The 15,802-nt window shown below is 46.8% G+C and overlaps 1 protein-coding gene across 4 annotated transcripts in view; it reads left to right on the top strand.

Moving 5' to 3' along the window:
- Nucleotides 1-13,936, top strand: part of ANKRD6 (ankyrin repeat domain 6) — a 100,749-nt gene extending 86,813 nt beyond the window's left edge. For 3 of the 4 annotated variants that reach the window (XM_040599308.1, XM_040599307.1, XM_040599309.1), the window contains 10 exons: nucleotides 981-1,079; nucleotides 2,845-2,943; nucleotides 3,179-3,256; nucleotides 4,062-4,166; nucleotides 4,419-4,556; nucleotides 4,903-5,079; nucleotides 7,491-7,643; nucleotides 8,229-8,342; nucleotides 10,061-10,388; nucleotides 11,642-13,936. In XM_040599308.1, coding sequence (XP_040455242.1) covers nucleotides 981-1,079; nucleotides 2,845-2,943; nucleotides 3,179-3,256; nucleotides 4,062-4,166; nucleotides 4,419-4,556; nucleotides 4,903-5,079; nucleotides 7,491-7,643; nucleotides 8,229-8,342; nucleotides 10,061-10,388; nucleotides 11,642-12,216 — 1,866 coding nt within the window. In that variant the 3' untranslated portion in view covers nucleotides 12,217-13,936. The remainder of the gene's footprint in view (nucleotides 1-980; nucleotides 1,080-2,844; nucleotides 2,944-3,178; nucleotides 3,257-4,061; nucleotides 4,167-4,418; nucleotides 4,557-4,902; nucleotides 5,080-7,490; nucleotides 7,644-8,228; nucleotides 8,343-10,060; nucleotides 10,389-11,641) is intronic. The other variant, XM_040599310.1, reaches the window with a different exon arrangement.
- Nucleotides 13,937-15,802: the final 1,866 nt, after the last annotated feature.

Below are 15,802 nucleotides of genomic sequence, written 5' to 3'. Positions count from 1 at the left end.
GAGTTGTAGAAATACTCAGAAATGCTTTACGCTGTGGTTATCATTATATATGCTATTGAAGAAACCCACTAACAAGCCGTTGTATACACCATGTACAGGAATGCTTTTGGTAGGACTGAGCGATGCACTACTTGTACCCATCTCTTAAGCAGGGATGGAAGAAGCCAGAGGGTTTTGCTGTTGCACAGACTGAGGCAGCTGGTCCTTTCCTGCTTTTTGGGGTCCTGATGGCCCGACCCATACGCTGTCGTGCAATTCTGCAAAAGGGCTTCTCTCTCAAAAAGGTGGAAAGCTTAAAGGGGTTTTATGCCAGAGCGGTGAAAGTCCCTGCGCTCACTGAGACGGATAATACATACTGTGCACTGGTCTGTCAAATTAGGTAGATTCAAGGTGACTTCAATTTCAGACAGCTTTCTTCCTATTGTATAATGATTCCGGCATGACAAAGGAAAAAAAAATATCTACAAAAGGAAGCCAGATGTTTTTGTCCCTGCTCGACAACAAGGTGGGCAGAGGCACACAGAAATGGAAACCCGTGGGGCTCTGCTCCCAGCTGCGCATGTGCCGCCCCTGGTGGGGACGCTGCTCTGGCCCACACTCCTCATGTTTGCTTCATTATGTGCAACACCGAGTTGAGTTTCCAAATCACACTGGTTTGTGGTTCAGAACAGATTTAACAGAAAAATGTAAATCAGGTTTTGTAGTGCAGTAAACCAGCACTTTTTAATTCCAGTATTTCCTGTCAGTGGTTAAAGAATTCGTACCCCCACCTTGCCTGACCCCAGCTCTTGCTACACCTTCCCACCCGTGACAGTAGATTCTGTACTGCAGAGAAGACAGCATTGCTGTTCAGTGGGGGGGGGGGGTGTGGCAGTTACTGCCCTTTTTGGTTTAATGGGATTATTTCGTCCCTGAACACCGTGACAAGCACAAGCTTTCTTACTGCGATTCAATGCTCAGAGCTTTGTTTCTGTTTGCAGGCAGGAGATACCTGTCTGCATGTTGCTGCTCGTTATAATCACTTGCCCATCATTAGGGTGCTGCTCAGTGCTTTCTGTTCTGTCCATGAAAAGAACCAGGTCAGTGCATGAACCTCATTGCGACTCTGTGCCCTTTGCATACAGCTAGTTGTTGGGAAGAGGGATTCCTACCAGAGTAATCCCGCTTCACTCTGTGTCACTGTACCGCCATATGCCTAAGCTTTTAGGAATAGCCTTAAAGTAACCGCATATGAGGGGGTTTATTATTTTGCCATCGCATTTGCATCATTTCTTTAGAGCATTGCCTTTTTGTGGGGTTCTGCAATGGTGTGTTGGTGTAAAGGGGGGTTTGGAACGGGGGTGGTAGCGTAGGGTTAGGAGTTGGTGCTCCTGGGTCGTTACCAGTTCTGTGCAGAATGAGACTGGGCAAGAGACCCATTTTATGGGGGCCCATTTTCTCCACCGTAACCAGGATTTAATGATCCTACAGCCATTACAGAGACACTGGGAAGCAGAACTCACTCATGTTCAGATGCTACAAAAGCGCAGATTCCTCTGGAATACTTTACTTTGCTGCATTTTGCAGTAGGGGGAATTGAAAGGACGTAAGTGAAGAAAAAGTATGCTTTAAATTCAAAGCAATGATTAGTCTAACCTAGCATTAATCATCCATAGCTGTTTTATAGAGAAGTAATTGATTGCTGTATCTATAGCATAGCCTAATTGGGTGGTAGAAGGGAATGGATTTAGTACAGTAAAGTGTGTTAAATCTGCTAAATAAACAGATTATGTGGTGCTTAACCACATTGTCTCCTATTCCTGGGAAATTTTCCACATGTAGTTGAGGATCATAAAGATGTTTTCTGATCTGTGCATTTAATCTTTTGTCTTAGATGTGAGATATTACAACAAACAAAATGGGTTTCAGCATGTTAAATTTACTATGTAATTTTATTTGGAAATGAGTTTTTTAACTTACAAAATGAGCTACTGAATATTAAGATTAACTGGTGTGAATCTGGCCCAGAGAGACATCCCACTCCTTCACTCCCCAGCACTACCCTGAGTTGTTCCATATTTGCACATATAATGATTTTATTTATGAATATGCCTCATCCAAGTTCGCAACGAGCAATAGATACTCACTAGTCTCAAGGAGATCTAATTTTCTGAAGGCAAAGGGGACAGGAGGGCGTTATATACACGTGTCCAGTCTCCCTCGAGCAGCTGCTGGCTCTGTTACCGGTGCCTAAATCTGATCACAGCTGTCTTCACCACACTGCACCGGGACAGGGACCGAACACTGTGTTAGTGCTGGACCTGGATTGTCTCCTGGCTTTGGTCCAAAACTTGTTTTTCTTGAGGAATCTCACGAAGAGAACACCAGCCATCTCGCTGCTGGTACTTACCTGGTTCTTTCCGAGTAATGCGATACATGACCACCTGTGCACCAAATAATCAAACCTGCAAAAACAAAATAGAAAAAAAAAAAAGAAAAAAAAAAAAAAGGAGGTTTTGGTGGGAAAACTGATTCTGCCCTCAGATGTCGTACCCATTTGCTGGTGTTAGAGCTGAGCTGTCTCTAATAAGCGGCGTTGTGTGTCACTTGGTTTAGTTGAACCTGGTCACCAGAACCCCAGCTGCATTTCTCAAAACAAGGCTGAAGTAGGTCCTTGCCCCCTCCTGTCCCCATCTTTCCTCCCAGCTCTGCATTTTTTTTATTGAGCAGGCCTTATTTAAGCTTAGCTGTTGCATCAGTGTTGGGCTTTTGACCTCTTGAGTATCTTTTAGGAAGGCGTGTTTTCTGCAGGGTGAGGCCCAAGGACTTGTGTTACACGGTTGTTTTCTGCTTTCTGACTTGCAGGCAGGGGACACTGCGCTCCATGTAGCTGCTGCTCTGAATCACAGGAAGGTGGTTAAGCTGCTGCTGGAGGCAGGGGCTGATGCATCCGTTGTCAACAATGTAAGCAGGACGTGGCGTTTCTCTGGTATCTGGTATTAACGCGGGCCCCCTTCAACGCTCTTCATATCGTTGGTAGGAAATATTTGGGTGTTAGAGTTGAATTAACTCTGGGTAAATGAGAGCAGCTGGTCACTTTACTCTTGTGCACAGAGCATGTACTAACCTTGGGTGGAGAAATTCCACTTTTCTAGCAGCTTGTGTTTTGAAGGAAATGGCATTTTCTTTTTGCTCTCAGGCAGGTCAGACCCCTCTAGAGGTTGCCAGACAGCACAATAACCCTGAGGTTGCGCTTCTCCTGACTAAAGCGTCACAGGTACGTTACAAATCCCTCCCCAAGACACACATACCCATGGAGCTGAGGCCAGTTAACCTCGGGAGGCTACATCCCCTGGTCCTTAATCTTCTGCTGTGAAAGGTGCCTACATTTCTGCTGGCCTTGTGTGCTGGCCTCAGCTCTGTGGCTGTGGAGCCTTTCACCCCCCACGCCTAGCACGGCGTCTGGATTAAGCCCCAGCACTAAGCAGGCGCTGTGAGTGGTGCCGCTGTCCTGACCAGCAGAGGATGGAGCGGCCGGAGGCACTTGTTCCCTGCAGGGATTAGAATTTGCCTTGTACCCAGAAAGTTCCTGGGTTGTGTCACTCTGGTACCTGCCTCAGACACATCCCATCCCCGGGATGGTTGCTCCCACTGGAAGATGCTTTGCAATGGGGACAAAACGTCCTGTTTATATTCTGCTGCTGTGTGTGAAATGCTGTAAATGCTCTTCAGCCCAGAAGGCACGTGGGAGGGCTTGTATCGGGGTGTGATCCCTGGCCTGTTCCTCTTGGTCACCTCTGTGTGAGAAGGGCTGGGCTGGGCTTGGCAACCAGCCTGAGGACACAGGAGGAGGCGCTCACCCTCCCCGGGTGCAGCAGAGTGCCCCGGCGGGCTCAGCTCGGTGGTGGTGGTGTGTTTTCCTGGCTATAAACACCCACGTTGTGCTTGGCCCGTCAGCCTCCACCTGGCAACGCGCCCTCCTTTATCCATCGCCACGGAGGTGAAAAAGCTCTGCCCTGTTACTTGGCTTCTGTGGTAGGAAGAGCGTGACATCGCTGCGTAACAGCGTGGTCTGCCTTCAGGTCTCGCGTTTTAACCGTGGAAGAAGCCTGAGGAAGAGGAGAGAGAGACTGAAGGAGGAAAGGCGAGCTCAGTCAGTACCCCGGGATGAAGTGGTACAGAGCAAGGTACAACCCAGCGTGACCAGCCGCGTCTGCTGCGGGGAGGGCGCGCAAATAAAACCCATCGGGACCGTATCTTTGGAGCCATCACTTGTGCATGACCACGGCAGCGGTCTGAGGCAATCTGTCATGCTTTGCTGATACAGAGTTGCCCACTCCCATGTGCACAGCAGCTTAAAAAAACTGGGGAAGTGAAGAAAAGGTGCCTTTTCCCCATCTCTGCCACTGCTCTGACCTGCCTGTCTTTGCTTCAAGCAGGGCAGCGTCTCAGCTGCTGATGACACACTGAGCAGCGACCAGCCACCGCAGAGGAAGAGCGATCTGAAGGATGAACCGCGGTTGAACTCACCAGATCCCAAAGGAAAGAAGAGCAAAAAGAAAAAGCCAAAGGAAAAGGTATATCAGTAGATTTAAAATGGTAAGAGAGAGAAGGGATAGTTACTGAGCAATGGTACAGGTGTCCCTTCAGGGCAGCAGCCTCACCATGCCATGGGGCAGAGCTAGTCTTCAGCCAGAACCCGTTGCTGGTGGGGAAATTCTGCTGCAGAGGGTCACGTGAACCAGAATTGTACAGAAATTTCATTATTGTGCTGACAGACACCAAGCTGGTGGCCAGCCACTGCAGCTGGACTGGTGTTTTAATCAGCTTTTTGCTGTAATTGTCACGATGGATGTCCCGTTCCCCTCAGGAACAGTTTACCAAGAGGCTCACAAATAGGGGAAAATGTTGTGTTTTGTGCAGGTTTCAGCACTCTCGGACCCCATCTCCCCAGCCGATCAGCAGCCGCTCCCTCGGCCTCAGCAAAATGCGCCCAAGCGCAGAAGTAAACATCACTGCTCCTCCCCCCCCCCGCCCCACGAGGTCCGAGCCTACCAGCTGTACACACTGTACCGAGGGAAGGACGGGAAGGTGATGCAGGTGAGCGGGAGGGTGACGCGGGTGAGCGGGAAGGTGACGCGGGTGAGCGGGAGGGTGACGCGGGTGAGCGGGAAGGTGACGCGGGTGAGCGGGAGGGTGAGGCGGGTGAGCGGGAGGGTGAGGCGGGTGAGCGGGAGGGTGGCGCGGGTGAGCGGGAGGGTGGCGCGGGTGAGCGGGAGGGTGAGGCGGGTGAGCGGGAGGGTGGCGCGGGTGAGCGGGAGGGTGGCGCGGGTGAGCGGGAGGGTGGCGCGGGTGAGCGGGAGGGTGGCGCGGGTGAGCGGGAGGGTGACGCGGGTGAGCGGGAGGGTGACGCGGGTGAGCGGGAGGGTGACGCGGGTGAGCGGGAAGGTGATGCAGATGAACTGGAAGGTGACGCGGGTGAGCGGGAGGGTGACGCGGGTGAGCGGGAGGGTGACGCGGGTGAGCGGGAGGGTGACGCGGGTGAGCGGGAGGGTGACGCGGGTGAGCTGCCCCCGGGCACGGTTGCCCCGGGATAGAAAGTCCGTGTGATTAACTGCGCTCTGGGTGGTATGAAGTGATGGCTGCGGGTTTGTTTTCCTGGTTCGGGCTTCAGCTGCATTTTGGCCTGAAGTCTGGTGAACAGTAGGCTGGTTTTGTGGATGTTAAACATGACATGCTTAACTAGTTTTGATCTACGAATGATTTCCTGTTTGGATGTAAGGTGGGAACTGCGATTGGAAATGACACTGGAATGTTTATGATACGCTTTGAAACATTAAGATTTGTGACAGGAAATTCAAAGCGCTTTTCTAAGGAGAAAAAATGAAAGCAGTGTGGCAGCACTGAAGCTTGCTACCTAAGCCAAGAGCTTGAGTACACTCGACAGGTTTTGTTTCAATTCTTTCTGTTTATTGCAACATGTCCTTGGGGATTCAAGGAGGCAGGAGCTCTACAGAAACTTGGAGTTGGCAGCTAGTGTACATTTATTCCAGTTTAGAGGCTGGTATTTTAGTCATTTCATTCTGCAAGGATTTACCAGTACACATTTATAAAAAGCATAAAACCGGTCAGCAAGTTACCCTGTAGGCATTATAAATGTCTGTATTGTTGTTTTCTGAATACTGCCCTCCCGTACCTCTGGGAGGTCAGTCCTTTCACTTCCTTAGCTTCTCACATGCATCCACCCGCGCTCCTCAGCCCCTCGCTGTTAGGAAAACCCAGATGGTTATAAAATAAAATAGTAGAAATTCAGCAGATTCTGAAGATCACTCAAGTCAGACTTCAGAGATTTTACTGGCTGTATTTTCCAGCATCTCCCTGTATAACGCTTGGGAAATTTCCAGACAGGGGCACTGTGGCATTATCCTGACAGCAGACACCAGAAAGGATGGAGGAGCTTTCATATGTTAAAAGGAGTATCTCCCTGCCCCTAGGAGGTGATGGTAGGAGCTTGGGCCAGCGGGAAGGACTCGGAGCAGGAAGAAGGTGCCGAGAGCAGACAGGGCTTGTATACAGACCTAACCTATGCACAAGGATTAGCTCAACAGAGCTAGACTCTCGTCCCTCCCCTTCTTTTTTCCTCTCTTTCTTCTTTGATGCCCTCAGACCCTGAATAGCAAACAGAATTTAAGTACCTGTATTTCTGAAGCTTTCTTTAGTGCTCAGCAAACCACCTGCCTTGCCCTGCCATGGGAATAACATAACCCCCAATCTGTCAAACTCCTGCAGGGCCTCAAGAGAGAGGGGGGCTCCTCTGCAGCCAGATTCAGAGCAGCCCCTGCGGGTTCCCGACTCACCCCCTGAAGGAGCCAGCCTTGCCTGCGGGCAGCAGTGGAAGCCGGTGAGGGTTAGCTGTCCTCGCTCAAGGGAGCCTTCGGTGACCACCTCCCTGAGAGATTTAAATGTGGTCGGTGCGGCTCCCCTTGCAGAGGAGCCTGGACATGGTGTCATGCCAGTCCAAGGATGGCAGCGGTGTGCACAGAAGACAAGGGGCAGCTGAAGGCCAGCAGGAGCTGTGGGACCTTGACATAGAGTACAAAATAATAAAAAAATTGGCATTAGGTTAAAATACAACCCCCCCCAAACCCACCCAGATACACAACGTCAGGGATTTTTTGTACAATTCAGAATGACAGCAGGGAGGGGGCACAGGCCTGTCACACGGCATCCTCGCACGCACACGTGATCTGAGCGCACCGCTGGTGGCCGCAGTGAAACCAGCACTCCCTGCGTTGGGATGCGTCCGTATAAATCAGATCAATCCTTTTCTAGTCTCTCTGCTTTTCCAACTAACCGCCTGTTTACTGAGCTACAGTAAGACGTTATCAGGAGGGTGAGATACAGTACATGGTACAGAGGAGCCCAAGACTGACTCGAGAAGGCTGTGATAATGTTCCAGGTGTGCTAAGGGAACAGTGGGATGTAGCAAGTAAATGTATTACTCCTTTCAGGCACCGATAAATGGATGTCGCTGTGAGCCCCTGATAAATAAACTGGAGAATCAGCTGGAGGCAACGGTGGAAGAGATAAAAGCTGAATTTGGGACAGTACAAGACAAGATGAATGTTAAGCTGGGCCAGATGGAAAGCAAAACTCAGCATCAAGTAAGAATATGACCCTGAGGTCTCCTTGTCCGTATGACTACAAGAAACATACTGTAAGCTTAATGAATGTTTTCATTGCCATGATTCATTTATTGGTTCTTGTGTTGTAAAAATGAACCTGAGAGCTAATACTCAAGACCAGGGAACTGTGACGTTCCACAGGGATCTAATGTTGCAAACTAGAGTTTTGCGAAAAACACTTTATAAAGTGTTAGAGCCTCAAGCAGTTTAGATTTATTGTCTAAAGAAGCACTGGAAGCCACTTAAGAGAGAAACTTAAAAGTCAGAAGGCAGTTCTGCAGCTGGTTGGTTCATAATTGTAAAAATCCCTCTTGCTGAATTCTGTTTGCACTGAGATCCAAAATAGTCTAAATTATTTTTTAATTGTTGTTCATTGATAATTTTGTGACTGAACCTTTTTGCAAACTACACCTAGTTGTAGTTGGCAGCGTTCCTAGAAATGAAGACTGAAAAACAGCCTGTACTTGTGACTTACCAGGTTCACAGATGGGGGGCTTATTTGCTGTTTAACATGATCATCTCAGCTAATTTTTTTTTTTTTTTTTTTCCTTTTTTCCCCCACAGCTCCGTGTTTTAGACAAGCTTATGGCTGAGCGGCTGTCCGCAGAGAGAACAGAGTGCCTTCACCGCCTGCAACAGCACACTGAGCTGGAAAAAAACGAGGGGGAGAAACGGCAGGTAGGGCTTGAAAGAGCTACTCCCTGTTAGCTCCGATGGATCACCTCGCGAGTTTCATTCCAGCAGGCAGAGAGAATATTGGAGATTTATCTCATCTGTTGAAACAGGCAAAAGAGCTTCAAAACCCACATTATTCCTGTCCACCACCTTAATATCTAACCCAAATTTATACAGCTTTTACATTAGAAATGGGGAATGTGAAATCCAGTCCCACTGTCGTAATTTAATTTGGTGGGTCTGAAGCGAGATCTGTAACACAGGTATTTTTTTCTTATAACATAGTGCTTTGCAAAACTTCCTACTGCTAAATTTTTAACAGTTGTACTTTCAGCTTTTGCTTCATTAAAGGACATCTGCAGACAGTAACAAAGGCCAAGATCTGTGTTGTTCCTTTTAGTTCTCATCCATGTGACTGTGTGCCCTGGGAATCTCTCTCTTCTGTGTTTGATCTTTTTTCCCCTCATGCATTAAGAGGCTTCAGTTCTTCCCTCTGACTTTGGCAACAGCGCACTATCTCCGAGTTGTGTGTTACTGCAAATAGGCAAGTTCTTTTTGTATGCTTGTTTAACCAGCACTACAAGAATAACTGTTCCTGTAGAGATCCAGCTCTTGCCCTTCTAGCTTCTGCAAAAACTTACCACTAAAACATACAAGAAACTTGTGTTTCTGCACTCACACAGGTAAATATAAAACACAATTATTTTTCTCATTATTGGTATTCTAAGAGTTGAGAAATATACTTTGTGCTAGTAAAATGTCACCACTTTTTAAAAGACCATTCCAAATCTTGTGTTAAAGTGGCAGCTGTGATAATCCTAGCATAAACTACCAATCAAGATACTTCAGTCTGACATCTGCAAAACACTTCGCTCCAAAGGAAAGTACTTACCAAACTAAGGCAGTGTTAGTTTTTATTTCATAATAGGAGACAGTATTATATTGGCTTCTGAATGCCTAGGCTTGTGCTCCATCTCCTTGTCATCCCTGTTTAAGAAATGAGATACTGGAGTGATAGGTCAGGTGAACTGCTGAAATTTCATTAAGTGCTATCAGCTGTTCCTGTTGTGTCGTGTCTAATTGAAGCTACTGGAAAACCCGAGTTGGGCTTTGCTAAATGCACGGACTAAGTGTCCGTGGGCATAGGAGGGCCTGACCTGAATTCGTGATGCTGTGTGAGTAAGAGGGTAAAAGAGCTACTCATATTTTAAATGGTTACTGGTCAATGCCTCCGCAGCTGACACTTACTAAGCACCTTTGTAATTTGAAAGTGGTTAGTAATTTGTCATTTGGCGTGGGACTCATCTTTGTCCCTGAATGACCAGAGAAGCAGAGGTTGGTAATGGTATAAAGCTGTACCCCAGAAGCGTTTGAGTTTGACTCTTAAAAAATGGCAGTTTTGACCACATGTGATGTTCCTTGCACTGAGAAAGTACCCCTGACTGTACGATTGAACAAGTCATCCCTGATCCAGATGACTTACGGCCGCACATTCAAACTAAGAGGTGGTAGCTTGGACTAAAGGAGGTGCCTTTCGCTAGTTAGTTCTTCATCTTTCCTAATTTGCAGTCCTTTAAATATTCCCAATGGCAGCACACATATCTGTACAGGGAGTCTAAGCCCACAGATAACCTGGCTTGCTTCTCCTTGTCCCTACCACACGTCCTCAGCAGCTCGGAACCAATCGTAGGATCATCTAATTTACAGGCTTTTTCTCATAGATTTCCTTGGTTGATGAGCTGAAGACGTGGTGCATGTTGAAGATTCAGAATCTGGAGCTCAAGCTTTCTGGAGATTCCAGGTCATCGAGACCAAAATCAACTTTGTCCACTTGTGAGTCTCTCACTGAGACCCTGGATACCGAGAACCACCCCCAGAGTGGCAAGGACTGCAAAGCCAGCCAGTCCGTGCTGCAGTCGGAGGGCTCCCACCAGCACTCCCACACCACGCTTCCCAACAGCCTCTCGGAAGACGGGGGAAGGAGCAGAGTCCAGATGCCAGGACAGAGCTTTGGGCAACATTTTTGCAATCAACGCGATGATGGGTCAGGTACAATCTTGTTAGGTGCTTAGATGTCATATTCATTCAATGGCAAGCTAATTAACTGGGGGATGCTTCTAGTAATACCATGGATGTTAATCCTGGCTGTGTGTTTTCCCTCATCCATATGCCTAATGTCTCGGGATTAGAATACGCTTCAAGGCAGCCACTGGGAATATTTTAAGACATGGTTGGGTGGAATTCCACTGACTCTTCTTGGTGCTTCCATGTCACTGTGTCTTTGAAGCCAAATCCTTTGGTGCTCTGAATAACTCTGTTTCTGAAATTTCTCCAGCTTCCCACTCAGAATTGTTCCCACCCTGCTGTCTGTCAAGAAGGTGTGCAGATTATCAAAGTCTACTGAAGAAACTGTATTGCATTTAATGATTTTCAGAAGCATGGAAGCTATAATGGCAGGGTGCAAGGATGTGAACCTAAAATACTAATTGACCGTGTTAATATTTGAAGTGCAAGGACGCAGAATAAACCTTCACTTTTTCCTTTTTTCCTGAACCAAAGTCTGTTTAATTATTAGTTCATTTGACAAGAACAAAAATAGCTGAGAGCATTCAATCCCATTCAGGGATCGAGGCCACCCAAAGATATGGTTCAAGCCACATCTCTCTGTGCTTGGTCAGGGAAGCTTTTGAGAAAAAAAAAACAAACAAACAAACCAAAAAAGCCAGGCAGAATGGCCAAGTCTCCACATCCAAGAATAATGCTATCAAAGCCCTGGACTTCTGTAAAAGACATTGTATATACCCCCAAAACACCATGCAAAGTGAACAGCCATGGACAAGGAGACACCCTGTCAGGCTAGACAGGCAGAAGACCACACAGGAGATCTGGTGGTAGCGTGACTGTGAGTTATACTGCATTGAACGGTGCAGAAGCATCAGAATGTGTTACCTTTGCAAAATTAGCGGGCCTTCGAGCTTTGTAGCAGCAGGGTGTTCATAAACTAATCTGGCAGTCTAGCCTGATCTTTGTTCCACAGCCTTCTGATGAAGTCCTTTGATGGCTGTCGGTCTGTAGTCCCGCAGTCGCAAGGCAGTGCCTCTCTGCCTAAGCCAGCTTTTCTCTTTTAATGACTCTTTATCACCTGACTGGGAAGATGTGATAAACTAACACAAGCCTTTGCAGTGTACACACAGCATCGTGCGTGGGAAACGGCATCATTCACTGAACAATGAGGATTCCCAAATGCTAAAGTAAATGCCTGGGACTTTCATAACTATCTATGTCTGTATCTTATTCTGTAGGTACAGAGCAACAGTTAATCGTTGGCGGACCAGTTTCTTCTTCTGCCCCTGCTCAAGACGTCAGGCCAAAGGACAGAGGCGTTAGTGCCACCACGTTTCACAGGTTCCAGCAGCAGCTGCCCTCCTCTGAGCCTCTGGGCTCCAAATTAAGACACGTTAAGGTTCAAGCTGCTTTGGAGCCCTTGACTGAGCCGGCGAAGACTGAACCACAGAGCGGCTATTTCATTGACAAAGGAACTCAGACAAAGAAGTCCAGCAAAAGTGGGCAGTCAAGGCACAAAGCTCTGCACCATGGCGGGGCACCCCAGAGCCAGGAGCAGCAGCCCTCCACCCTGCCTGTGGGACAGCCACCCGCCCCTCCACTCAGAGACACCTCCCAGGCCCTGGAGATAACTCAGTACTTCTTTGAGGCCGTTTCCACGCAGATGGAGAAGTGGTATGAACGGAAGATAGAAGAAGCCCGGTGCCAAGCTAATCAGAAAGCACAGCAAGACAAAGCTGTGCTCAAGGAGCATATCAAAAGCTTAGAAGAAGAGCTCAGCAAATTAAGGACTAAGGTGCAGAAAGAGAGCTAGCATCTACCCAGCGGGTAAAGACAAGCACCAGGACTCATTCTGGAACCTGCTGTACAGGAATCTGGAATATTGATAGGTATATATATATATTTATATATATTTGTAGTGCCTGTTACATGCAAACAAAATGCTCTCTTTCAGGAGTAGAAATAACTTTGGGAACTCTAGAACTGAGAAGAATTCACATACTCATATGCAGACTGTACTGAAGACAATGAGATGCTGCAGGTTAGATCCATTTTTTGTTACTTCCAAGAGTCCGTTAAATATTACATTCTCAATTTCCAGGTGCTGCTTGAAAACAAATTGCGTTACAAACCAAAACTACTTTCTGAAAAGGAAATTTCCTTATTTCCACATAGGTCACGTGTAGCTAGAGGGTTCCACTGTGTGCTACGTGTAAACATGTAGTGATACCAATCCTAAAAGAAACCCAGGATGTTTAAGAGCTTTTAACAGAATTCCAATAGGGGTGAAGGGCTCTTGGTACTATTTTAGATACTCCCCAGTGTGTGTCTCTAGTCAGTGGAGAGAAGCTACAGAACCCACTCAAATTACAAGCCCATGTAAGTGACAGATGCAGGTTTCCAGCTGGGCTCTCATGGAGTGAGGTGCTAAGGTGAGTCATTGCATTGGGTACAGTGGTTTTAGTTGCTACTTTGCTTTTCTTTTGGTTTTACATTACTAAAACAAATTCTAAATTAGATTTGTCTTTTTTTTTTTAACGGTGTCCTGGTTGCAAAGCTCCTTGTACTGAGATGTTTTGTTTAGGGCATGGATGGCAAATATTTTACCATAACGATGCTCTATTTGTTAGGTATAATTTTGGTGTAACTCTCCTTTCCTTCAAGCAGCAAATGGCTGATTTCTCTACTACTGAAGAAGCTTGAAAAAGTCCTTTATCTAAAGAAGTGAAAGCTTGGTTCCCTGTACTGAAATGTTACTTTTTCTGCAGAGTCAGGATTCTCTCCTAGACACCTTATTCAGACTGTCTTCCTTTGTTCCTCTGAACGGTTGATTCCTCTCTCTGTTTTCCCCCTTGAATCTCTAAGAAGAGAGGCCAGGCCGTGGTGAGTCTGCGGGTCCCCATGAAACCAGTCCTCACAGTCCCGCAACGTGGAACTTAACGCACGTTAAAGTTCTTATGGATGTGTTTCATTATAAAAATCAAAACTTACCCTGACCAAGGTTGTCCAAGCTGACAGACTCCAGGTAAACTAAAGGCACTGTAACTCGCTGCATCTGCACCCCTTCAGGGTTTCCTCCTTACACCTCTGAGAAGGCTCCATCAGATTCTGTTAGACAAGTAACAGTTTGTGATAGAACAATTGTTCAAACACAGGTAGCACTGTTTCACCAAGGGAAGATTTTTGTTTCTGTACTGAGGAACCCTACAATCAATACAAAATACAGTATTGAAGACAGCATTGACTAATTAGTAATTAAGCTTTTGTCTTCTTAGCAGATGTATAAAGCAAAGAAAACTGTATTATATATCAATATTTTTAAAGTTCCTATTAATGCACTATCAAGACAAGTATATCTGCAGTTATGGAAACACCAGTTTTACTGCTCTGACTTCCGTAGTCTAATATAGACACTTTTGTATGTTCACAGTTTTGTTTAAGCTATTGTAGGAATGCAGAAGCATGCTATTTAAGTTTTGTATCATCTGGATAAAGTGAATGTTTTGCCAAGCAATTAAAATAATTGTTGCTCACAAGTCTGTGGTGTAACATTTTCTAGCCAGAGAAAATGGACACGATCCCCTCACTTGACTTAGAAGGGGGAGCAGAAAATCAGACTTCAACTTCAAAACTTGTGTGTTTGTGGTTATAAGGCACGGAAACCAGGTCTGCCATCTGTCCCGAGGGAGGCTGCAGGGACCGACTGCCATTGGTTAGCTGATGCACGCACCCACCCTTTCAGAACCTTCTGGCACAGGGCTGACTTACGCAGCTGATCACACACGTGCTCCTGAGCTTGTACAAGGGCGAGGCTAGGGCTTCAGCTAATTTACCTTCCATACAACCTGCACTACCAAGTCAGGCGTTGGAGTAGTAATTTAAGACAGGAACTTAGCCTCAGAGTACTGATTTTAGAGGTTTTCTGAAGCCAAGAAGCATACTGTGAAATAAAGGCATTTTCTGCCAGTTCCTTTGTACTCCCCTCAGTAGCCCCCACTTCAAAACTGCTAGAGTTGAAGGACTTCTTCATAAAATACCTACATTACCTGCCTTTCTCTGCAGCACACACTTGGAGTAAATTTACCTACCCTAGCAGGCTACACCCGGACTCTTCAAGGCCTCCGGCGGGCAACTTTATCGGACAAGCCCGGAGAGCCCCGGAGATCCCAGGCAGCAGCACTCACGAGACCAGCAGTTGTCCGGGGCGCTGCCGCTCCAGACCTATTCCTGGATTACGTGGCCACAACCTAGAAAGTCCAAACTGCAGAGTCAAAGGAGCAATGCAGACGCAGGGCTGCGAACGGAAGGCGCGGTGATGAGGCAGCAGGGTAGAGTCTCCTAATGCAGGAGCCGAAATCCAATCACTGGCTGAAGGGGAAGGGAATGCTACCTGTGAGAACTGATCACAGCTTCGTTTAGTCAAAATTCCTTTCTAAACTGCATTTTCTGGTAACGTGAAAAGTCAATCTCCAACACATTAACGTTCTGTCAGACCATTCTACCAGCAAATGTTAAGAAAATTGAAATTTTAACAAAATATTTAGTCATACATATTTTTCACTGACCAATTAGAAGCTTAAAGGCTTCTGTCTACGCAAACCTGAACTCTTTTACAACCTCACTGGTTGCCTGAGCCACATCCTGTAATGTGAAGCTGAAGAAGTATCATAGGAAAGGATTCTGCAATGACTTTCAGAAAAACAATCAGGAATTAAAAAAAAAAAAAAGAGGCACTTTCTTCTTAAGCAGCAGCTTTTTGCAAACCAGCTTTGTTGAAGTACTTAGTAGTACAAAGACACTTTGTTTGGCTCTAGCAAGAAGCACACCCTTCAGGCTCCGGAGTGGAGTCTTTCTTCCCCCCCCCCCCCCCCGGAGCCGGGAGAGGGAACACTGTCCTGTCCCTTCCCCTGTGGCAGCAGTGTCACTTACCAGACCTGCTGGGAGGCGATCCAGCTCGCCCACTCAGCAGAAAGCCCCCTTGGCCAGGGGAGGTGGCTCCCTTAACAGCGGACTGGGAGAGGGAAGGGGTCCCGCATCCCTTGAAACAACAACTCAAGTCGCTCACAGCTCCTGGATGGTCAGGTGTTTATCTACTGTCGCCTGGCATTTGAAACTGATACGGGGAGGGGGGTGGGGAAAGCAACACTGCACTTCACAGGAAGGTAAGAACAGGTGCAAGCAAGAAGGTAAGAAAGTTGCAAACGACCATAATATTTGCAATTAGTATTTTCTATCTGTAATTTTGCTTTATATTGACTTTTAAGGTCACTAACTTCAAGGCACTTACCGTTAAATTGGTAATAAGTGGTTCTGGGGCTGAAATTTCTAATTTTCATGAAGATCTCCCTTTTTAAGTTTTATTCAGCTATAACTGAAAATCAACATCTACATACAAAACA

The sequence above is a fragment of the Falco naumanni genome, chromosome 6 (genome assembly GCF_017639655.2).
Source record: "Falco naumanni isolate bFalNau1 chromosome 6, bFalNau1.pat, whole genome shotgun sequence".
NCBI classification, from domain to species: domain Eukaryota; kingdom Metazoa; phylum Chordata; class Aves; order Falconiformes; family Falconidae; genus Falco; species Falco naumanni.
Note: the sequence above shows the minus strand (reverse complement) of the source record. Positions and strands in the feature narration are given on the sequence as shown.